This window comes from Schistocerca nitens, chromosome 2 (assembly GCF_023898315.1).
Source record: "Schistocerca nitens isolate TAMUIC-IGC-003100 chromosome 2, iqSchNite1.1, whole genome shotgun sequence".
NCBI classification, from domain to species: Eukaryota; Metazoa; Arthropoda; class Insecta; order Orthoptera; family Acrididae; genus Schistocerca; species Schistocerca nitens.
In genome coordinates this window covers 768,560,701-768,586,778 of record NC_064615.1, presented here as the reverse complement: position 1 = coordinate 768,586,778, position 26,078 = coordinate 768,560,701, and the positions used below count along the sequence as shown (strand labels likewise).

General features: G+C 39.3%; 1 protein-coding gene across 2 annotated transcripts in view; it reads right to left on the bottom strand.

Moving 5' to 3' along the window:
• The window catches only part of LOC126237008 (gastrula zinc finger protein xFG20-1-like), a 76,073-nt gene that overhangs the window by 18,771 nt on the left and 31,224 nt on the right, over positions 1–26,078 (bottom strand). For both annotated transcript variants that reach the window (XM_049946735.1, XM_049946734.1), the window contains 2 exons: positions 13,097–13,200; positions 3,497–3,607 (listed from right to left, as the gene is read on the bottom strand). In XM_049946735.1, the coding sequence (XP_049802692.1) occupies positions 3,497–3,607; positions 13,097–13,200 (215 nt within the window). The remainder of the gene's footprint in view (positions 1–3,496; positions 3,608–13,096; positions 13,201–26,078) is intronic.

Here is a 26,078-nt window from a genome sequence, read left to right as displayed (position 1 = left end):
GTAACATACACACACAAAACCACTGTCTTTGGCCGCTGTGGCTGGTGTTTCATGTTCCAGTTGAAGGGCACTATTGCATGAAGAGGGAGGTGTTCCTTCATGACTTGCAGTCTTAGTAAAAGATTGTAAGCATGAGAGGATACAGCACAGGCTTGCAGTCTTAGTAAAAGATTGTAAGCATGAGAGGATACAGCACAGGCTATCTTTTTTGGACCAAGTTTGAGGGTTAGTTTCAGTCTCAGTGGGCTTTGTAAGGCCTACACCACAATGGGAGAGGGCTGCCCATATAGTATGTAAATTTAGGGCCTGTGAGCGGACAGGTGCCCTCCAGTGTATTATTTGTGTTCTTGTCTGTACATTTTGTATCTATTGAGGTGTGGGTCTGATGTTTTGTCATTCACTAAATAAATAAATGTGTCTGCTAAACTTCTTTACCATATCTCCAAGTTTTTTGCAAATCTGATCACTGTCTTACTTTTTTGAAAATTATTTCATGTTCCATGGATGCATATGTGAGTATTGCTTGGAAGCAGAATTTATCAAATGTTACAGATACATTATATGTTGTTAGGTACAAATCTAACATTATGGTCTGATTTCTACAGCAGTAATTCATGAATAAAGCAATAATAATAATAATAATAATAATAATAAGGCATTATGTTAAGAACAGCTACAAACTTTTACTGAATACTGGACAAATTTCCTTTCACCATACCACAAAAGCTAAGACACTGTAGTGTTAACAACTACAGAATTTTGAAGTGACAATAAGGGTTCATTACATCACAATATGGACAAGTACTCCTGTATTATGTTAACAGTACTCATAGGTTTTAGCTTACAGCACACAGATAACTACTGGCACATTACAACTTATAAAGTATTATCTGATGTCAAAAAATTCCTGCCTCAAGTGGAAGGACTTCTATAAAAGTCAATGTTTTATACAGTTTCTGAATTGAGACAAGTCACCAGTATCAGACTGGACATGAACCGGTAGAGAATTGCACATTTTGATGCACCAGTAATGTCCTCCTTTGTGTAGCATGCTGAGATTTTTTTCCTCACTTTGTAACTCTCGTTTATTTTATGTATCTTCCTCATGATGCATACCTTTCAAATTTTTTTTTAAAGTGAAGTAAGAGAATATACTGATATGAGATAGTGAGGGCTCCCACCTTTGTGAATAAATCCACCTTTGTGAATAAATTCTTGCAGAAGTGACTGAGATGGGCTATGTTAAAGACTATGACAACCCTCTTGCAAACAGTACAGTCTATCCGAGCTTGAGATTGAGTACCTCTGAATATAATATCACATATCATGATATAATGGAAATAATTGTAGTAAGTCTCTTGGGTTCCCTTGTGATCGCAAACAGACCAAATCACATGAATAACAAATGTTGCCGAGTTCAGTCTTGTACATAGTTTTAGTTTGTGTACCGTCGAGCTGAGCTTGCTATCAATATTCAGTCCCAGGTATTGGGAAACTTCTACTCTACTCCTAAAGATTAATAGCTCATCACTTTTTTTTTCTAACATACAAGGTGTAACCAGAAAATAAGTTCCAACTGCCAATACAGAAAAACATTTATAAATTATAAATATTTATTTTATCAATTACAGAGTGTAAATGGCTAATTCTGAACATTGTCACCACCATCATTAAGGTGTTTATTGAAATAGCAGACCGACTTTGTTTGCCTGTCTTAGGAGTCAGCTGCCAATATCTGGAACTGTGAAGTAAAATTGTTGTCTGCACCTCTACACCCTTGTGAAAAAGAGGCCACACTGCCTCAGTTGCCTGAGACTGCAGTCATGTGTGTGTGTGTTGGCGCGCGTTTATTTTTGACAAAGGCCTTACTGGCCGAAAGCTTTATTTATGACAGTCTTCTTGTGGTGCCTATCTGCGACTCAGCAACTCCGCTATATGGTGGGTAGCAACTTTCCTTTTCATAATATTGTTACATAGCAGCAAATTGAACCTGGCATCAATATGGCTGATTTACAGGAACTTGCAAGAACTATGTTAACCAAAAACCCCACACTACCAAGTTGTTGAACTAGGTATGGCAATAGGGCATAGCATAATAAGGCTTCTCCTGCTCATTTCAATCCAAATGAACTTATAAAGAGCCTAGGTGAAAAGTAACATAGCATGCAATAAAATGTATATTTTGCTGTAGAAAACTGTGATTATTATTATTTCTTCATGATAGTCACCTTTCTTTCTGGAATAATGATTATGCTGCCACCCTTTACTGTCGGTGTATTTGTTGTTCCTTCAGCTGTGCAGTCCATACTGCTTTTGTTAAAGTGTGAAATGAATTAGCCCATGTCTCACAAATCCACATGATGTCTACAAATGAAGTTCGCCTCACAGCAGTAGATACTGACATTTCCAGATAGCTGTGTGATTTGTCAGTGGTTTGTCTTATTACACATGCAATATGCAAAGCCACCAATCATTTGGATTCACCATAATTCATTCTACCAAAAACGATTATGTGATGTCCTATCTCCTACATTGCATTTCATTCTAAAAAGTTAAGTTTCTTAGTTTCAGTATTTAACATAAAGTCTAGCTTCATTTCTTTCAGATGTTTAGCCAATTCTATTTCCTTCTGTGTGGCTCCTCCAACATTCCATGTGGCTAATTTTATCTAATTTGAGACCAATTTTCATTTATGCTCTTTGGCTGCAAGTGTCACTGAAATACTGAAGCCCATCCTGTTTTCAATGTTAGTTTGGGTATTGCAAGTAAATGATATTTTTAGTACATATGGTTACTACCACCCAACTAACCTTCTACCAGAAAGAACAGGTTTTTTCTGTTTTGGTTCCCCACTAAACTCAAATACTAATTTTTTTCCTAGGCCGTGTCAACATGCCCATAGATTCACTTTTGCTCCAGACAAACAATTTTCTATTGCAAGCAATGTCTATAGTCAATGGCTTTTCTCCTGGATACAAGTCACTCACTGGTGAGGAATGACAGATGAGTCCACCTCAGAGGCCGAGTTTTCAGTGTGGCTGACTGCCATGCAGAGGACCTGGTTTCAATTTCTAGTACTAACAATGATTTATCCATGGCGAGAGGACCGAAATAGGGTGCTCTCAGCCTCTTGACACCAACTGAGGAGCTACTTGACTAAGTAATAATGGCACCACATCTGTTAAACTCACAATAAGCAGGAGTGTGGTGTGATGAGCCCCAACCATCCATGCTGCATCCAAATGGCCCCACAGGCAGAGGAAGACATGGTGGTCAGAATAGTGGCGCTTATTATTTTTATGGTTAATAGACTGCACATTCTGTAAATTTGTACAGGACTGCATTTATTTTCTTGATTCTTCAATGAAAAAGATTATTCAGTCATCTTATCCATTATCTGCATTCCATTTACTTACAGTGAATGATAACATTTACCTCTCATGTAACTACAATTCTTTTACCTGAAGAAGTAAAGTTGTAAAGTAACTGGCTGTACCTGCAATGGTTTGACCTCAACAGCTTGTCGGAGTTTCTGCACCAAGTCACTTGACTGCCTCACTACTGTTCCTGGTGGCTGGGACGAACATTTGTGTGTTCTCTGGCTGACCTACACTCAAAGTGAGTGAGCGAAACAAACATAAATACAACAGACAGTTGAAAGAAACTATATGTTTCACATGTATTTATATAGCAACCATTATTTAATTGTCAAATACAATGATACGTTCCTAACTATATATTTCATAGACATAGTAAGCATTTATAATTCAATGCTCAATTTCAGAAATAATTTACTGTAGACTTAGCTAATTAAATTTTCTCTATGACCATGGGCTATTTCCTAATGGTAGAGATGAAGTAAATGCATTTGGCTTACATACAGACTACTAAAGTAAGAGAAACAGAATGCAACAGAAGATGCCACAAAACAAAAACAAATCGTTAGGAAGTAAATACCATAACATTTTGTTCGCAGCCAGGGTGAACAAACTGAATGGTTCAATAGGAATTCTAATATTAATAATGTGCAATGTAAATGGTGAATGAGTCTGTCTTTTAACATGCTGCATATATGAAACCACATTTTCTCTAGCTTGTTACCTTAGACAGTCCTCCTCAGTGTACATGTCATTTTGCAAAAGAGAAATAACAAATAGCAACATACAAGATGCTGCCCATAGCATTCCAGAATTTCACTGTACTGGTCAAACCAGTAGCATTCCCACACCATCCTCATTCACCAGAGTAGGGAGGATGCAACTTCTACCTGTTCCCAAAGATGCAAATCATGTTGAAAGGGCAACATTTGAAATCGATTGAAGACATCCAAGTGAAATCACAATGGGTCCTGAACACCCTTCACCTTGCGGATTTCCAGGATTGCTTTCAAAATGGGAACAATAGTGGGGTTGCTGCTAATATGCTACAGATGACTACTTTGAATGTGATTGAGGACATTAGGACGTAAGTATAGTTTTCTGATATTTACATATTTACAATGAAATTCTTAGATATTCAGGGTAGTACCTTGTATAAGAGGCAGATATGGACACAACAGAGAAAAGGGGAAGTCGATTCAAACAACAATGGAATGGAATTACAATTGTGTGTGTGTGTTCCATCAGTTTAGATTAATTTCTTTCTTGTCCTGTGTCCTTCAATACTGTAAAATGACCTGAAAATTAGCCGAAACCTAGCTGAGCATAAAAGAATGCAGATTCAAATAAATTCTACAAGGAATACAGTAATTTATAACAAATTCCAGGGGGACACCTGTTTTGTCAGTCACTTGCACAAAGTTACACGATGTCTGATGCAAACAGTCACATATTTTACCTGGTGTAAAATATCTGGATATCACTATGTAATGCAGGATGGACCACTAGATGTCACAAGAGGTGGGCCCGCCAGTATGAAAGGAGGTGGGAAGTACTGTATTGTCAGTAGAGAAGTTGTAAAAATAGAATGGTTTGGTTAGGAGAGCTCAGTGACTTGGAATGTAGACTAGACAGTGAATGTCACTAGAGTAACAAATCCATCAAGGACATTTCAACCTTCTCAAGCTACTGACATCAACTACTGTTGGTGCGATTGTGAAATGGAAATGCGAAGCAACAATCACATCTAAACCAAGACCAGGCAGACATCACACACTGGTGGACAGATTGTCCAGCATTGCAGAGGGTGGTTGTGGGAGAAAAGTCACATGAAATCAGTAGAAGGAACCACTGATGAATTCCAAAGTGTTACCAAGAGTCCAACATGCACAATAAGTGTGCATAGGGAGTTAAAAAGAATAGTGTACAATGGCTGAGCAGCTCCTCTTAAGCCACAATTTCTGTAATCAATGCTAAGTGACATTTAAGGTGGTGTAAAGAGCTTCGCCACTGGGCAGTGGAGAACTGGAAGTGAGTGATTTGAATTACTGAATCATACGATCTGATGGATGGGTTTGGCGAATGCCTACTGTTGTGTGTATTGTCAACAGAGAAGTATGGAGGAGGTGATGTTGCAGTATGAAGTGTTTTTGTGGTTAGGGTGTTTTCCCCTCATAATGCTTAAGAAAACGCTAAATGTGGAAGCATATGAACACATGTTACAGCATTGTGTACTGCATGCATAGAGGAACATTTCAGGGAAGATGATCGTTTATATCAGCATGACAATGTACCCTGTCATACAGAAGAATCTGCGAGGCAATGGTTTGCGGGCAATAACATTCTTGAAATAGACTAGAGCCCCTATCTGAGTCCAATGGAACACCTCTGGGATGAGTTAGAATGTCGACCTCACTCCAGACCTCAGTGTGCCACATCACCACCTTCTCTGGTTTCAGCTCTCAAGAAAGAATGGGCTGCATTCCTCCACATACATTCAGACACCACACTGACAGTGTTCCCAGCAAGTTTAAACAGTCACAAAGGTGATGGGTTGACCCACTCATGTTAACATCCACTAACATGTCTCAGGATACGTCTAATCAGACAATGTAACAAGTTGTCTGACAGTTGTAAAATGCTATTTATTCAAACAAATAGTGTCATTACTGGTTTTGAAACAACAGTTTCATCTTCAGACTTAGATGCACATTTTTAAATTTTTACATTAGCTTCTGGCTCTTTAGTCCCCCTTGTGGTGGAAGTTCCTTGTGGTGGTGGTGGTGCCCTACAGCAAGTAACTATGTGAGAAATGGCCTATTTAACTGTTAGTCTACATTCCAAGTCACTGAGCTCTCCTAACCAAACCATTCTATTTTTACAACTTCTCTACTGACAATACAGTTAACATAAACAATTCTTTAAGCTAAAACTGTTTTAGTTTTAGGTTACTTACATCAAAAACCCTGTATATGAATATTTTGTTGAAAATTGCTATTTTGAGACCATGGCTGTGGAGAAAATGCAGATTGATTCTTGCAAAGAAGAAAACAGCAGCCAGCCATTGTTAATAATGCTATTTACTCATACAAACAGTGCCATTAATGGTTTCAAACTGTCATGTTCATCTTCAGACAGCTGTTCTCATTTAGATGCACATTTGTTAAGGTTAACATTAGCTTTCAGCTCTTTATTCCCCTCGTTGTGAAAGTTCCTGATATGGTGGTGCCCTACAGCAAAAAATGCCCTATTTAACTGGACCCAATAACAACTGAACAAAATGTAAACAAATCTTCAAGGTATAACAGTTTTAGGTTTCCTACATCGAAAATCTCATGTCATTATGTTGCAATGTTTACTGCTTGTGTCTGTTCAGACAATAGTGCTGGCACGCGCAGGTGCACCCTAATCACCCAGGCCAAAAAGCAGTTTACACACTCTTCAGTATTTTGTGAACGCAAAATAAACAATTTTTGAAAATAAAATGGAATCGGACAGAGAAAAAAAATCTGCTCACCAAGAGGCAAAAGGAGGACATACAAATAAAGCTACCGAAATTCTCCCAGAAGAGTTGAAGAAGAAGGAAAAGGGGAGAAGGTAAAGGACTGGTGAGGTTAAGAAATAAGGGAGAGTTCAGAAAAGGCACTCAGAATCCCAAGGCAGGGGAGACTTACGGACAGTATGAGAACGAAAGACTGATTGTAGAGGATTTCAGCAGATGAGATTTGACAACCTGAGAGATTAAAGGTGTAAAATAGGGTAATATGCAAGGCAGAGATTACTGACAAAACACTGTGCATGAGTTACTAAAAGCAGAATATATGTGGGCACCTGGAAAAATAGACTGGTAAGGAAATAAAAGATATAAAAAACTAAAAGGGATGAGAAAGCAACAGTTACTGAGGAGAAATGCTGAGACCGAAGAAATTAACGTAAATTAATGCCAGGTGGGTTGCAAGAACAAGGACATGCCATGCTGTGTATGTATCAGTGATGGTTCATTTCCTGGAGGTTTTTCTAGGGGGTTCTCTGGAAGGTGGTCCACAAAGTTTCAAATAATTAACATAGAAAGGCTAATAATGAATAAAAAGTAATTGATGTACAAAACACACTTACTTTCAATGAATGTTTGTATGAAAAATCCATTTTAGACACATTAAGAGTAGAGACTCTGTCAATGAAGTGTTCACTGAAGTCTATGATGCTGCATATGAAGTTTTTCTTGCTGGAGAGCATGCTGCTGCTACTAGCCATGACTCATAATGTTTCGCAACAAGCTTTTATTCTCTTTGGGGTGCAGAAAGATCACTCCGCCTTAGACGATGCTGCCAGTATGGTAACAATAACTTCAGTAATTTCACTGTTTCACTAAAGGGCTTCTGCAAATTATTTTTGAACAGGAATTTCAGAAGTGGGAGAGCATCACTGAGAGTTCCAAACCCATTCCTCATGCACTATATCTGAAGTTCTGTTCTCAGCTTATTGCACCCATCATAAAAAGGATATTTTTGCAAGACCTCTGCAGAAATGTTTTCAGAAACTGACTTGTGTGCAAAACAAATTTTTTGAAATAAAATAAATTTGCAGTGGTGACATATCTGTAAAGTCCAAGTGTTCAGCAACCTGAGCTATAATTTTATCTCAAACTTTCCTAGTAACAACAGTTCTTGGAATTTGTTTCCATGCCTCTGTCTCTTCACAGGATGCAGCAGCTGTCTGCACATCGAAATAATCTCAATGATGCAACTTTGGAATCTTCAAGGGGTACCCTCATTTTTTACTGCAGATTATGATTCTACAGCAAAATCTACACATTTTGTCTGGAGCATTTTCTTCATTTCGCCACAGATGGTGCTATAATCGGAGGAATAGAAATAGATACACAGTTGCGATTTATAACATGCTACCCAATGACACATGGGACCCCACCTCCATGCTGCGAGAGTGGGACAGGCCATTCTAATTGGAAACTTCAATGTTGTATTCCTCTAACATATCGAACAGGGCCACTCTGGTCGTGGTTCGAGGTGAATGCTATCCCATTTTTTCAATCAGAGTATGTGTTGAAAGATATGTGTTGTTTAAGATAGATACTGCCTACAGGAAAATTAGAGAGACCTTTGGAGAAAAGAGAACCACTTGCATGAATATCAAGAGCTCAGATGGAAACCCAGTTCTAAGCAAAGAATGGAAAGCAGAAAGGTGGAAGGAGTATATAGAGGGTCTATACAAGGGTGATGTTCTTGAGGACAATATTACAGAAATGGAAGAGAATATAGATGAAGATGAAATAGGAGATATGATACTGCATGAAGAGTTTGACAGAGCACTGAAAGACCTAAGTCGAAACAAGGCCCTGGGAGTAGACAACATTCCATTAGAACTACTGATAGCCTTGGGAGAGCCAGCCCTGACAAAACTCTACCATCTGGTGAGCAAAATGTATGAGACAGGCGAAATACCCCCAGACTTAAAGAAGAATATAATAATTCCAATACCAAAGAAAGCAGGTGTTGACAGATGCGAAAATAACTGAAGTGTTAGTTTAATAAGCCACGGCTGCAAAATACTAACACGAATTCTTTACAGACGAAGGGAAAAACTGGTAGAAGCCGACCTCGGGGATGATCAGTTTGGATTCTGTAGAAATGTTGGAACACATGAGACAATACAGACCCTACGACTTATCTTAGAAAATAGATTAAGGAAAGGCAAACCTACATTTCTAGCATTTGTAGACTTAGAGAAAGCTTTTGACAATGTTGACAGGAATACTCTCTTTCAAATTCTGAAGGTGGCAGGGGTAAAATACAGGGAGCGAAAGGCTATTTACAATTTGTACAGTAACCAGATGGCAGTTATAAGAGTCGAGGGACATGAAAGGGAAGCAATGGTTGGTAAGGGAGTGAGACAGAGTTGTAGCCTCTCCCCGATGTTATTCAAAGGAATTAAAATCCATGGAGAATAAATAAAAACTTTGAGGTTTGTTGATGACATTTTAATTCTGCCAGAGACAGTAAAGGACCTGGAAGAGCAGCTGAACGGAATGGACAGTCTCTTGTAAGGAGGATTTAAGATGAACATCAACAGAAGCAAAACGAGGATAATGGAATGTAGTTGGATTAAATCGGGTGGTGCTGAGGGAATTAGATTAGGAAATGAGACACTTAGTAGTAAATGAGGTTTGCCATTTGGGGAGCAAAATAACTGATGATGGTCGAAGTAGAGAGGATATAAGCTGTATATTGGCAATGGCAAGGAAAGCATTTCTGAAGAAGAGAAATTTGTTAACATCCAGTATAGATTTAAGAGTCAGGAAGTCGTTTTTGAAAGTATTCGTATGGAGTGTAGCCATGTATGGAAAAGAAACGTGGACGATAAATAGTTTAGACAAGAAGAGAATAGAAGCTTTCAAAATGTGGTGCTACAGAAGAATACTGAAGATTAGATGAGTAGATCACATGACTAATGAGGAGGTATTGAATAGAATTGGAGAGAAGAGAAATTTGTGGCACAACTTGACTAGGAGAAGGGATCAGTTGGTGGGGCATATTCTGAGGCATCAAGGGATCACCAATTTAGTATTGGAGGGCAGCATGGAGGGTAAAAATCGTAGAGGGAGACCAAGAGATGAATAGACTAAACAGATTCAGAAGGATGTAGGTTGCAGTGAGTACTGGGAGATGAAGAAGCTTGCACAAGATAGAGTAGCATGGAGAGTTGCAACAAACCAATCTCAGAACTGAAGACCAAAACAACAACAATGTGTTGAAACATAGTACTGTCAACTTCAATACACTTAGTGATCCACTTTTCAAAAGAATGTACAAAGGACAGAAATATATCTGCGGCAGTGTCACTGCCTGTTGACCCTTGCTGGTACACCTTATCTTTTGAATATTTCCACAGAAAACAATACGGCAATGTCAAATTCAGTGAACTAGTTGGCCAATTAATAGGCCACCACTGCCATTCCACTGAACAGTGTAAACACAGTCTAAAAACTCCCGTGCTTCAATTGCATAATGCACAGGGCAACTATTATGCTGAAACCACAGAAGTGGTTGAACATCCAGAGCAACATCCTGCACTAGTACTGGTAATTCTTGTTTCAAAAACATTCAATATTTGTGTCCTTTGAATGTGCTGTCGACACAATACAGACCAATGAGTTTGTTCCCCATGATGCTACACCATATGTTAACGGACCACGGATGCCAACGGTCAACTTGCCGTAGCCAGTGGGGATTGCCTACACTCCAGTGAGGCATGTTATCACTACCATAGTTTGTGAATATACACACATCAGAAAAAGACGAATATGTGGATCGTTTGTATTTGTTGACATGTCAATTCACAAAACATTACCCGGTTATGGAAATCAGTGCCATGAAGTTCTTGATGCAGTTACACATAGTAAGGATGATACTTATGATGCAGTACCGTGATAATACTACCTACGGACATACCGTAATCGCAATTTAACTGGCAAGTGCTTATCCGTGGATTGTTGTGCAGCAATACAGGTACAGCTATTTCAATAGCTTCTCTTGTAACAGGTTTGCTTCGTTTCCTTTTGCTGGTCGGTACACTGCCTTCAGACATAAAGCTGTTCACAACCTTGTAAAAGAATGAATGACAGCCAGCTTTCTCTGGAAAATGCTCGACATACAAGGCAACTCTCCATAAATCAGGATCACTTCAGTTTTTTCTTCTGTGGTTGCAACATTCGTTGTCCATTTGCATGTCTGTTCTCCAAATGATGGGTAGATGTGCAAGCAAATATCGTATGTTTACAGCCAGTTTCTGTTCTATGCCTGCTTGATACGTGAGCTCCAGTCAATGTGTACTGCCTGTCATGATACCTCATAGTTCATAACATGTCCACGGTGTAGATACAGTGGCGCTCCGAGTAGTCCTCTGTTTGATATGTTGGAGAAATACAACACTGTGAATGGCGTTTTCAATCAAAAATTATTAAATACTGTCCTGTCCCACCCTGGCAGCATAGAGGTGGCGTCCCACGTCCCTCTAGATATTCAAGGGCACTGAGTAGTATGTCATAAATTACGATTGTGTACCCATTTCTATTCCTTTATTTCGCCAACCATGGCAAAATGAAGAAAATTCCTCAGACAAAAATGGTGTAGATTTTTCTGTAGAATCGTAATGTGCAATAAAACATGGGGGGTTCCTATTGAAGATCTCAAAGTTGGCCACTGCCACCAAAGCTTCAGGTGGGGTGGGAGCATCGAGTGTGGTATCGTTGGATGTCCCCCTTCGAGACAAACAAATTGGAATTATAACCTTCTTTTTTTACCCAATGTGTAGTTTTCAAGATATTTCAATGCCTTCATTTAAAATGAACACCCTGTAAATCATAAAGTGCTTTATACATTCTTCACTGTTTTGTGAACACAAGTAGTAATCACTGCAATATAATGATGCGGGATTTTCAGCGTAGGTAACTCAAAATTAAAACAGTTTTATCATCAATATTTTTTTTACATTGTGTTCAATAATTATTAGGTACAGCTAAATACGCCATTTCTTAGATTGTGTTTTGCTGTAGGGCACCATCACCCAAGGAACTTTCACCACAAGGATTGGATTGGATTGTTTGGGGGAAGAGACCAAACAGTGAGGTCATTGGTCTCATCGGATTAGGGAAGGACGGGGAAGGAAGTCGGCCGTGCCCTTTCAAAGGAACCATCCCGGCATTTGCCTAGAGTGATTTAGGGAAATCATGGAAACCTAAATCAGGATGGCCGGACGTGGGATTGAACCGTCGTCCTCTCGAATGCGAGTCCAGTGTGCTAATCACTGCGCCACCTCACTCGGTTTCACTACAAGGGGGAATAAAGAATTGAAAGCTAATGTTAATCTCAACAAATGTGCATCTAAATGGGAACAGCCATCTGAAGATGAACCTGAAAATTCAAATTCAGTAACAATGCTATTTGCATGAATAAATAGCATTATTAACAGTGGTTGGTTGCTTTTTTTCTCTTTGCAAGAATCAGCCTGTTTTTTCTACACAACCACAGTCTCAAAAGCCAGTGTTAGATAAAACTGGTATTTTAAAGTGTACAAGAGAATGACCTGTGTTACTTGTGATACTCAAACAAACAAGCAGTACTAGAAAGAATAACAAAGTTATTACTTGAGTGTCGCATAGTTTCCTGATATCTTACGACTAAGGACATCCATATGACACTGTTGTAATTTTTTCATTTATTTTGTAAGTTATAAAAGACCCTTTTCCAAGAACTTTCAAGCCGCAAGTCTTCTAAGGCTACAGGTTTGAACACTGCAAATTTATCTGAAGATTGTTTCTCTGATCTTAGAGCTTGTTTCTATAAAGATGAAGTTTGAATAAAGAGAATATTGTGTTGCATCATAACACTTTTATCTGTACCTCTACTTTAGCACATCTACTTTTACTGGTTTCAAAAGGTAGGTTTCTGAAACAGAATGGGGCAGGAGAAGGAACATTTGTCTGTCATGCTATCAAATAAGACCATATACAAAACTACTTGGGCTCATTCCAATTCAAGTGGTATACTTTAGTGAAGCACTGCTGCCTGATTATTACATTGCTTTGTGTGAATATAAATCTCATCCAAATTCATTATCACAATGCCAATCATTTCTAGTTCCAATAAACATATCAGATTTACTATACCTCTATTAAAGGGATGGAAACTATAATCACTGACCTTGTATCGAAAATTTTTTCCACATGCAGTACATTTGTAAGGCATAACACCTGTGTGAATACGACGGTGTACTAAGTAAGACACTCGTTGACGGAAGCATTTGCCTGCAAATTAAACACATACACAAAGTGAAGAGCATATTCCAAAAGATACTAATTGTTCTACACATATGCTTGCTACCACTTACCATTAGTACATTTGATGGTTTGTTAGTCACACGGCACACAACACAGTTAGGTGAAGATCAAAAATTACTGTAGTTTGATCTGAAAAGAGTTTTTAACAATGTTACTCATATCTACAAAGCTACATAAGACATCAAACACAATAAGCTTGCAATTCGAGCTATTAATGGGGAACTTTTGCACTAAACATTTATTGTACTGAAACTAATGCAATAAATATTTTCCAAGCAGTAAGAAATGTTTTCAGGTTTTCATATACTGTCATTTATGTAAATAAAAATCACAAAATCTACTGAAGTGGCCTAGTAAAATAGGACTGATCAATAACTTTGAGACACTGCCCACAAAAAAATGCAGAGACTGTATATTTTACAAAACACACATTCTAGGACAAAATATTTTTACAGAAATAAGGTTCCAGTCACTAGATTCCTACAATTAGAACTTCCACAATCCCTGTACAAAAGCATTTTGCCGAAAAGGAAACAACCTATGAAAGATATGAAAATTTTGTTTCATTAATTTCAGCAGCAAATGTCAGGTGTGTCCAGAAAGTAATGCAAGTTTTTTTAGCCAATAGATGTATTGTAGATATCGTTACAAACATTTAATATCCTTCAAAGTAGTTCCCTTGGGCAACTAAACACTTGTTTCAGCACGTCTGCCATGCATGGTACGTGTCCTGGAAGGCTTCAATGGGGCCCTCAGCAAGGGTCCGAGTCACGCCGCTTTGGATGGCTCAACTGACCCAAAACAGATTCCTTTCAGGGTGGTCTTGATCCTTGGAAAAGAAGTTGGCCGGGGCCACATCTGGACTGTAGGCATTGTAGTAGCTTTATCAAATTATGCTTCACCTGCTCCTCATGGAGGCACAGAGTGGTGTGGCTTGGAGTGTCATGGTGGATCTCCCAGGTAGTGGCAACCTCATTTCTCATTTGGACAACCCTTTTTTGCAGTTTTTCAAGCACATCAAAGTAGTAGGTAGCGTTCACAGTTTGGTTTTAAGAAACAAACTTTGTGGGCCATGCCACTTGCATCTCTAGACATTTTGATTCTGGATCATGCCAGAAACAACATGTTTCGTACCCAGTACTGACACTTTCTAAGAAAGAAGGTTCAGTTTCCACACATTTGAGAAGTTCAGTCATGACAGTCACCCAGTGAATCTTCTGATCCTCCGTCAAAAGCTTGGAAACCAGACTGGCATTCACCTTCCTCATATGCAATTTACCAATCACATTTCATGCAAAACGGTTTTAAGAATGTTGAGAGTTTCTGCAGTCATTTGGACACTCAACCTACAGTCCGAATTTAATAGAGCACACACACATGCCAAATTGTCATTGGTTATGCTGGTTGATGGCCATCCAGCACAGGGCTCATCGACCACCTCTTCTCAGCCTTCCTTAAAACCTTTCAGCCACCACAAAACTTGCAAATATGATAGAGCACTGTCACTGTAAGCTTACAAAATCAATTGGTGGGTCTCTGCAAGAGATATGTTCAGTTTCAAACAAAAATGTATAGCACAATATTGCTCGAGTGACAATTCCATCACATTTCGTGATACAGACACTAAACGGAGTGCACAGAGACAATGACCCTGATGCTCCAAACTGCTTGGAGCAGACTGATGAAGGCATGTCTTTGGGGCTGAGAGCCCCCACTCCTAACCCACCTGGTCAGAATGCTCTGTGGCCATTTTAACTACATCACAAAAAACTTGAATTACTTCCCTGAACACCTTATACATCCCGCAGATTTAAGATTATCACATATCACAGCAACACATGACTGAATGTAAGGCACAACATACAGCACAGCTCCATCTGACATCCAGGAAAAGTGAATTTCAATAGTGAATGACACTATACAGATTTCACCTGTCACATTGATACAGTTTATCATTCCTCCTCTACACTCATAAGTAAGAGTCAATGTAAGTGCCAGAGTAAACTTTGTACACACTATAACCTATAAAATTTTATGACAAAAAAGTGTGTTGTATGCATACAGTGCATTGTGAATCAGTGTTTTGTCATGAAAAGAGTATTATTTCGTATATATCAAAGAAATGGTAGAAACTTGAGGTTGATGGTCTCGCGGATGTATCTGTGAACTATGTACAAACATAAAAGTTCAGGAATTACCAAAGCCCATACCACAATTTCAGGTAAAAGACCTTGCAGACTGTAGGATCTGGACAGAACCAATGTGCCTTCATTCCCTGTCTGGCATATCATGAAGAGTTCCAAACCCTTGCCTGCACTAAGTGCAATGATTAATCTATGTGAATAAACACCACATTTCAGTGGTGACCCCACAGATCAGATTAACCCTTTAAGTGACATTGGTAAATGGGTATACCATTGGCCTTAAAGGCTGTTTATTACTTTATTTACAACAAACAATAGATTTTACTAGTATTAATATGTTCACAATAGTAACTATTTTTATGTTTCTAAGTTGGTAGGCAAGATATATTAGCAAACAAGTGAGTCATATCAGGTAGAATTTTATCACCTGTGGATTTACTGTTATGATATAAATGATGGTAAGCTAAATTCACAGCAACATTTCCTATATTATAAAATATAAAAATCAATATAGAAGTCATTTTTATGCATATTTACAGCTATTTTTCCTCTGCAGCGTAAATGCATGCAAACAGAATGTCATGAATTCAGTTCTTAGTGACACCCAAATTTACTGATCAAATGTTCTGAATAGCGTCTTTTAATGAAGAATGAACACTGCAGATAATATTGGTTAACAAATTATCTTGAAAATGTTAACCACTGAGATAATATAAAATTATTTCTGCTGATAGTGTACATGTAGGATGATTACTGAAAGCACGCAATGTGACGAAAACAGTTCATGCACACAACTCAATACAACAAGCATATTATTCACTCATTTTTGTTTTGTTTTTATAGTTAGAGGGATCGTACTGATATATCTGACTATTTCTTCTAGATCTATATAAATAACACAATGGGGGAGGCATAGTTCCATGGCAGATGAAGTTCTGCATGGCTGCATAATGAACTACTGGGAAGAGCAAGCAGAAGATTCAGAATTTGGAGGGGAGACTGATGCAAATAATTGTAGCTGCTATTTCTACAGATTGAAACACTACTATAGTATGTGATGATAGTTCGGGATCACAGTGTCAAGTGGATCAGTGGGTGAAATGTCACGTACAGATACAGAAGATATGGTAGACTTTTTGTCTCTTCTTGAAGACGAATCTCATGAAAGATGTGAATCTGACTCTGCTACTGAAGTGGTTGCAAATGTGTATTTATATGCGTGGTCTAAATTTGGTTGTGAACCCCGTTCTTTAGGATATGTCTTCCTCCTGAGGGCATATGTTTACTAACATAAGTTGACACTGATAATTTCCTGTAATTTTTTTCAAACTTACCAATGAAACTACCATGTACAATTTTGTGCTCCTGATTCACTGGCATGAAAATTTACTACCTCACAACTCTTGATGGGCTTAGAAAAACATAATAAGAGTAGATACTGACATGTGTTTCATTGTTATGCTGGATGAAACAGTTTGTCATTTAAAGGGTTATGGGAAATTTGACAAGATGACCAACTCACATGCTCACTATTTTGACTTGTCAGAGAACTCCTGCTGGTGATTGTGATGTCATTGTTGATGGACTGGTGTCCCCTTTTGTCACACATACCTGACAATATAGTAAATTGCACACTCACCATACTGGTATTACCATATTTTGTCTTCTAATATGTCAGCTATTATCCTCTGTGTCATGTGCTGCTGTGATACCATCTTTAGTTCATTAAGATAACAAGCCAATCATCTTGATAATCTTTGTGAGAAATGTATTAAATGTCTCTTACTTTACTTTTTAGATGTTTCACTTACTGCGATCAGTATAGCATGAATACAGTGAAATGCACTGTGGCACCCGGTAAGACTAAGGTAAATCACACTGTTGATCAAATGTAACACCTGATTAGAATTTTCTACAGAGCATTACTTTTCTACCAATTTTACTTTTTAGTAAAGCATCCCTGTCTTCCAGTATTATTTTCATGACACACTACTAGCTTTCATTTGGAAAACAGAACAACTAGAAGTAGTACAGAACTTGAGGGCAAATGCAGTATCATGGCACAATGAAGACTATGCCATCTTTATCTCAGAGACAACTTCAGATAAATCTGCAGTAAACTGCTGCAGGAAGGGCACTATTTACAGAACACCAATTTGTCAAGTATTTTTCAGGAGTTATTCCACAGATATTGTGAACAAAATCAAACAAGTTTTCTGCAGTCTTGGTGGACCATCACACTTCAAGTTTAAAACCTAGATTCCACTGCAAAAATGCCATCAACAAACAGTAATCTCAGTAACAACTAAAATAAATTTCTTAACATTTCTATTCCACACATTCCAGATGGTACCCGAAATCGTTTTTACACATCTGTCACCTTCTACATCAAATAAACAGAGGGTAAATCTTTCTCCATAATATGTCATAAATGATATGGCATTTATGAATCTATTCTCCACTCACAACTTAGGTATTCCCAGTGGATGCTGCACTCATTCAGTAGTTATTTCAGCCTGCTCAACGCATACAGCAGTTAGTAACACACAGCAGTTTTCAGTTTGCTTATAGGTTTGAATCTTTAGCCTAATGTCTACCAGTCAAGTTCTCTAACAATGCCATACACACCTCTGGTAACTATCAGCTATGAAAGCTAGAAGGTTTTAAAAATACTGGTCATGTTTAACAAAAACATGTTGCATTAACAAACACACACGAACTTCTTCAAACTGACCATACAGTAAAGATTATTACACGGGTCACTTAATTTTGCTGTAGTTCTGAAATACATTTACCCCATATCACCCATGGCTTCATGTGATACAAGACCTCTGAATCTGATTAAGGACTTGTTTCAGAACGATCAAGTGAAGTCCCATTTGTCTGTTTACAATTATAAGTACACTTGGAAAACAAGACATGCATATAAGTCTCAAGTACCATAGCAGGACTAATTGTTTAGTCATGTCAATGTGAGTTTGGCTTCAGTTGTTACACAGGCATTGTGCATGTTCTAACCCTTTAGACAACAGACATCACGCCACTGGTAACATGGAACTGCTGAGTGATGGTATATCATGTGCAATGGTATGATAAATATACTAATGATCAGTCAGCAAAATACTAATTAATTGTTTACATTTAGCTTTCAATACAACTGACAACTAACAGACTATAACCATTCTGTACATGAAGTTACACTACATCATTGTGAAAATCCAGGAAATAGCACACACTGCACAACAGTTACACACTCTTTCTGAAATACAGAACAAGTTTTGAAATACAAAGGAATGTGGCAACTATTTCGTTTTGAACTGGCAAGTTCTTTCCATAATGAAATTAAGTCCTGCCTCATAAAAATAAATAGATGAAGTCTGACATCTCACTATCATTGTGAATCACTCCTGCTGTTTTTATGACAAATGTATTCACAAATCATGTACACTGAAGAGCCAAAGAAACTAGTACACCTGCCTAATATCCTGTAGGGTCCCCGTGAGCACGCAGAAGTGCCACAACACCTGAAGTAGTGTTGGAGGGAATTGACACTATGAATCCTACAAGGCTATCCATAAATCAATAAGAGTACGACGGGGTAGAGATCTCTTCTGAACAGCACATTCCAAGGCATCCCAGATATGCTCAATAATGGTCATGTCTTGAGAGTTTGGTGACCAGTGGAAGTGTTTAAATTTATATGAGTGTTCCTGGAGCCACTCTGTAGCAATTCTGGACATGTGCGGTGTTGCATTGTCCTACTGGAACTGCCAAAGTCTGTCAGAATGCACAATGCACATGAATGAGTGCAGGTGATCAGACAAGATGCTTACATATGTGTCACCTGTCAAGAGTCATATCAGGGATCCCATATCACATGTCCCACACCTTACATAGCCTCCACCAGCTAGTGGACATGTAGGGTCCATGGATTCATGAGGTTGCTTCCATACCCCTACATGTCTGTCCGCTTGATACAATTTGAAACGAGACTTGTCCAATCAGGCAACATGTTTCCAGTCATCAACAGTCCCATGTCGGTGTTGACGGGCCCAGATGAGGTGTAAAGCTTTGTATCATGCAGTCATCAAGGGTACACAAGTGGGCCTTCAACTCCAAAAGCCCATATCGATGATGTTTTGTTGAATGGTTTGCACTCTTGACACTTGCTGATGGCCCAGCATTGAATCTGCAGCTATTTACAGAATGGTTGGACTTCTGTCAAGTTGAACGATTCTCTTCAGTCACCATTGGTCCCATTCTTGCAGGATGTTTTCCGGCAGCAGCAATGTTGGAGATTTCATGTTTTACTGGATTCCTGATATTCACGGTACACACGTGAAATGGTCACAGGGGAAAATCACCACTTCATCGGTACCTCAGAGATGCTATGCTCCATTGCTTGTGTGCCATCCATAACACCACGTTCAAACTCGCTTAAATCTGATAACCTGCCACTGCAGCAGCAGTAACCAATCTAACAACTGCACCAGACACTTGCTGTCTTATATAGGTGTTGCCGACTGCAGTGCCGTATTCTATCTGTTTACTTGTCTCTGTATTAGAATATGCATGCCTATACCAGTTTCTTTGGTGCTTCAGTGTATTACATGCAGGTAATATGCGGTACATTGGTGCAGCTTGTCTGCAAAATGGGACAATGAGTTTAGCACCTGCACCTGCTGTGGGGCACTTGCTCTTGGATGAAGTGGCTTGTAGATGTGTTGCAGCCATGGAAGAATGGCATTCAAAATAACAATAGTGACATCACAGAAACAAACAAAATATGTTGTTAAACTGGCATTCTGGTACTCATTCTCTGATGTGTCAAAATGTATTCATGTACATTCTAATGAGATAAGACATCTGTGATCCGTCCAGGAATTGTAATATGGTTGTGTTATACATATCTGATAGGAGTTATCTGATGATACATGAAGAAGTTTTAATATATTGGTATTAAAAGAAGAAATTTTCTTGGTCAGTACATAGATTGGGCAAGGATTACAATCATCCTTCAGCCTCTACCACTGAAGAAACCACAAAGGGAAAAGAAGCCTGCTAAGAAGAATAAACGCATGGTTATTCGGAATTGATTAACAGGTCCAATTTGTAATTAATTCATGACAAAGGTGACCTCAGAAACTGTATCACTTATCATTTATTGATCAATTAAAGGGACAGATATACTCTACATGTTTGGCTTATTGTAATCTGATCCCTCTGACAGTGCTGAGTTCCTGTGTCCATCCCTATCTTCCAAAATCAGCAATGTTGCTCCTGTTCTTACCTGCACATGCGTGTCGAAGCTCCCTCTTCTTACTGGGCAAGGGTGAATGTTGAAACACTTAAATCATGTGTGACTGTTTGTAATCAGGAACTGAACTAGCACATGCAGTCATCTTTGATCTGTCCTAACGTGGAATGTTGCTTTGTGGCAGTACAGTGGAAGAATTCATTCATTGGGCCCAGTGATGAGTCCCCACTCTGGTGACAACTTTTTGTAAGCCCATCAGGTACTGCTCTGGCACTAGTAGTGCAGGACATTGCTAACCATGAACTGCATGGTGTATGGCTTCCTGCAAACTTGACACTGCTAGTCACAGCATCCAATATGCTGTCAGCTAGCGATTGTAACAGCCTTGTAAACATCACTTTTGTGCCCTACCACTTCCAGTCAGGTCTGTATAACCCCCAGGTATGAGTTCACGGTGTTCACTGTTGCCTACAAATACTCTATTAACTCCACTGTTAACTTCTTCTATGTGTATGTATTGTTTAGCATCCCCTGTTCCAAACTTGACAACTGTGTACTATGCCATTCTGTCACAGCTTCGTTACTCTATGCCAATTCCTTTAACTTCCACATGATGCCATTCTGCTTCAGCATATCACTGTTATCTGTAGCCCCTAAAACTGTTTTTAATATCCCCCCCCCCCCATACAATCAACCCCTCTTGTGCTCTTGCAAGGTAAGTGAAACTGCATCTACTGCTTGCTGCACTTCCCCCCATAACAATATGTAGGGCATATGCAAAGTGCTATACTTGTCACACATTTCTCTGAACACACCTTTCTTCTCGCTTCTTGATGTTACTTTAAAAATGTATCCCCAATCCCCTCACCTCATTCCTCATCTCCCTAGCTTTAAATAACAGTCACAGTGTCCATCATGACATTATCTTTTCACCTGGAAAATAACTCTGCACTTTACAACTGATGACTTCCACTCCACCCTCAACGAGGAGATGGAGCATTGCCATAATTAGGATGCCCCCGATTCCATCTCTGACACACAGCAATCTGGGAACAGGAAGTTGTAATTACTCTCACTTCTTCGCTCGAAAGAGCCAACACCTCCCAACAAAGCTCGTTGAACACAGAGATAAACCACCCATGACATGAAACAATAACAACTACGGTAAAAAACATTAATCCTTACAGCCCCTTTAACAATAAAATCTTGCTGTGCAGCAATCATATGCTATCCTTCAAAAGCCATACAATACAAACATCTTAACATTACAATACAGCCTAACCTTACATTGTACTCTCACTATCCGTAACATCATACAGAGGACATTCCTTCATATTTTCTTGGTTTCAACCCATAAGGTATCTCATGTGCCAGTGGTTCAAGATCCCTGTTCCCACCCTTCTTATAGTCTGATATTTACTAGTGTCATTTCTTTCACTTGGTATTGCACCTGGTACCTTGTTATAAATCTTTTCAATTAACCCATTGGGTTATACAAGCTCAATAACATCACTCACTGTCCTACCCCATAATATGATAACTTTTGTGTACATTTTCCTTCCTCTTCCTGATGTACCATGGCCTTAGTGTTTGTCCCCTTGTACACATGTCCATATTTCTTTTAGTGTCTTGGTGAAATCCTGAACTTGCTGCCCATCCTTCCCAATTTTTGGTCCTATTACGTCAAATGGTGAAGTTATCTTCCTTCCATACACTATCTCATAAGCAGATAGTGCCATGCTGGTATGAGCTTTGGAATCATATTGCTGCTACCAGTAAGTATTGAAGTGTTACTGTTGATGTTTGGTTGTGTGGTAACACTCCACATACGATCTCTCACCTTAGTTCATGTATGTCAGCTTTACCTTGTTAATAATTTCTGGTGCCATTCTCAAAGTTAATTACTTCCATGGTTCTATTATGGAGTGCCATAGTGCTGTGCCATTGCACTTCTTCACCTCACTGAGATGTGTGGGTGCTGGAAGACAGCTCTATCTGTCCAAGTTACAAAATGACAAACAGTTTTGCCTCAACTCTTCTGTATTTTACACACAATGTTTTTCTTGTACAGCTCCAGTTACAATAAAGGGTGAACAGATCTGTCTTACTTTGTATCTCATGACAGATAACAACATAAGTGTATTGCTTTGACATCATCCATCATATCAATGACAGTTCTTATAATGATTTTTCAGCTGTTTTTCCACATTTGCATTCTCGTGCACGTCTTTTTGGTCCTTGACATCAAAGGCACCACCAAGCCTTAATGCCCAAAGAAGCCTCCACAGCAGGTGAAGAGACAAAATTGCTGTCGCACCCTGTCAATGTCCGTAGGTGGTGGCTTTCTCATCATGTCTGTACATTACATTAATAATATCTTCCACAGTGGGATGTCCCAAGATTTACATTACTTATATTTTCAGTTACCACAAATATCTTTCATTGGTCTAAGAGGATAAAAGTGGAACATGTTAGTCTGGACAATCCTATGATACACCACAGTACTTCGATCATTGCGGTGGGAGTTGACATACTAACTCAACATTCTACCACTGTACGATGCAAGCGTTCTCTTTTTCCATTGGCTTGTGGGTGCATCAGGCTAGTTCTTGGTTTCTGAACCATAGCTAGTGACATAACTGCTTCATCACGTTTGACATGAAATTAGTACCTTGGCCTGCGATTCCTGTTTCAGGGACACCAAACTACAACAACCACTTGATCACCATTCCCTACACCATTGTAGTTGCTTGTCGATAAGGAATGGCAATCGTTTCCACATATACCAGAAATGGTCAATAATCATTAAAAAAATAACAGTTTCCCACTGAAGTCTGGTTAAAAGGTCTAAGAATATCCGTTCCTGTCATTCCAAAAGTGAGGTTGCCTCTGGTAACATTTGTAGTGATAACTGCTGATGATTTGAATCCACTTGTGCACACAGTAAACAATTTTTTATGTACTGGTCTATATCGTCTTTCCTTGTTTTCCACCAGTAACGTTCCACAACCCTTCAATTCATTGGCCTCTGACCCTCATGCCCAGATAGCACTTGGCGATATGCTTCCTTCAACAGCTCTCCTCTCCACTCAGAAGGTACTATCACCCGCAATTCCAACTTAGTTGACCTACATAATAGGCCACAGTGCACAACGAACTGTGGCTGTTACCCAGTGCTTGCAATAACACAACCTTCCTGCTTCGACTGGCCCTGTTCCCATGCTTCTTGCCAGCTTATGAACAACTTCATAGTTAAACACACTTACAATTAGTCTCAATGCCCAACTTGTGAGTCTGACTGAAGGGTCCTTCGTCCCAGCATTCACTTCAATATTGCACGACTGGTTACCACACTGAACTTCTTGCCTCAGAAATGGTATCAAAAATACATAATCCTGTATTTTATGCTTAGCATTTCCTTTTCTACTGTAGAATAATTCCTTCCTGAGTTATTTAACTCCCGTGATGCCTGAGCCACAGTATGCTCTTCGCCATCTATCACCTGACTTAAAACACATACCAATGCCCGACTGGAAGCATCACATCATAGTACAAACCCTTTTTAATAGTCTGGAAAAATCAGTATTGGATTTGCAATGACACATGCACCCATGTGCCCAACAGAAATTTTATGTTCCTTGCCCTTCCCCCCCCCCCCCCCCTCCCCACAAAACCTACTACACAACACTCCACCCATGTATCTGAAGCACCACTTAGTAGACTTGGAGTTCCCATTTGTGTTTAATGATTGTCTACTTCCCCCTGCCTGCCTACTCCATCTGTTGCTTCTATGATTCCACTGCCAATGTCCAAACACAACACACTTTTCACATTCAGGCTGATGACAGTGCCTCTGGACATGCCCTGATGTTCTGCACTTATAATACACCTCGCTATCACACACCCCTGTCACTATATCTGTGGTGTCACCGCCAGACACCACACTTGCTAGGTGGTAGCCTTTAAATCGGCCGCAGTCTATTAGTATACGTCGGACCCGCGTGTCGCCACTGTCAGTGATAGCAGACCGAGCGCCACTACACGGCAGGTCTAGAGAGACGTCCTAGCACTCGCCCCAGTTGTACAGCCGACGTTGCTAGCCATGGTTCACTGACAAATTACGCTCTCATTTGCCGAGACGATAGTTAGCATAGCCTTCAGCTACGTCATTTGCTACGACCTAGCAAGGCGCCATTATCAATAGATATTTAACTTGTGATGCCTGTACCGTCAGACCGATGTTCTACAATTATGGATTAAAGTTAAGTATTACATCAACTACGTACTTTATTTGCTACTAAAAATTCCCTTAACTGTTCCAGACCTCACACCAGTCTGCGTGAGCTTAACGTGTGCCTTCCGGCTTCCTCCAAACCCCGTGAATTGGCTCCTGCCAATTCACAACAATATCCATCTCTTCTATTTCTGTAGCCAACCTGATAATGGCGCTGAGGTCTTTCTGGTTACTTATCCAAACCAGTGCAGACATATTAGGTGGAGGCCTCACAGGGGAGAATCTAGTGCCCTATGCTCAGCTTCTTGGAGCGTAATACTATTTGCCTCACTTTCCTCCAGCTCATACGTGTGTACCTTTCCATATTCTATCAGCAAAACTGTCCACTGCCTCATTCTGTTTCTTCACTATTCCACTTAACTGCTTGCAGAGAAACCTTGTGCTATTTGCTTCTGTATAGCATTGCCTGAGGCTCTGCTTCAACTCCTCAAACTTCTGGCATTTTTTTTTTTAAATCCTCCATACATCTTACAAAAGCTTTGGCTTTTCATATTAACCTCAACTTTGCCATTTGCAATAGCTGACTATCCACCTAACCCCCAATCTCTGCTGCTGCTTCCCTGTCTTTCCAAGAATGACATTGCATCATCAGTTGACTTACCTGAAAAAGGAGTAATCAAATTAGTGCCAGCTGAATCTATTAGAGGACTATCTGCCTTGGACAATACCCCCTTTCCCTCCTTAACAACAATTTGGCTATGCAACAATGCATTATTCACCTGCATTTGCTCTACTTGATTAACTAACAACTAAATTGCCTCCTGCTTGGAACCATTCAGTGTATCGGGCTCTGCCTTTGTGGAACCTTTACTCACAAATGCAAACAAAAAAACAGAACTACACAACAACTGTTTACACACTCACAGCTACAACATCCTATTCGCACATGATGCCTAATCCTTAGCCACTTTGACTCGATACATTGCCCAGCACTATTACCATAATGGTGGCATTTATTTATTTACACATCAAGTTCCATAGGTCATAGAACGTGTCAGTACATGAAATTACAATGTAAAAGCAATAAAGATAAAAATAAAATGTTTATGAATCAAAAAAAGTCAAGCCAGAAGTTAAAGTAAATGCAATAAACAATATACTATAAGAATCAGCTTAATTTTTCAAGGAACTCCTCGACAGAATAGAAGGA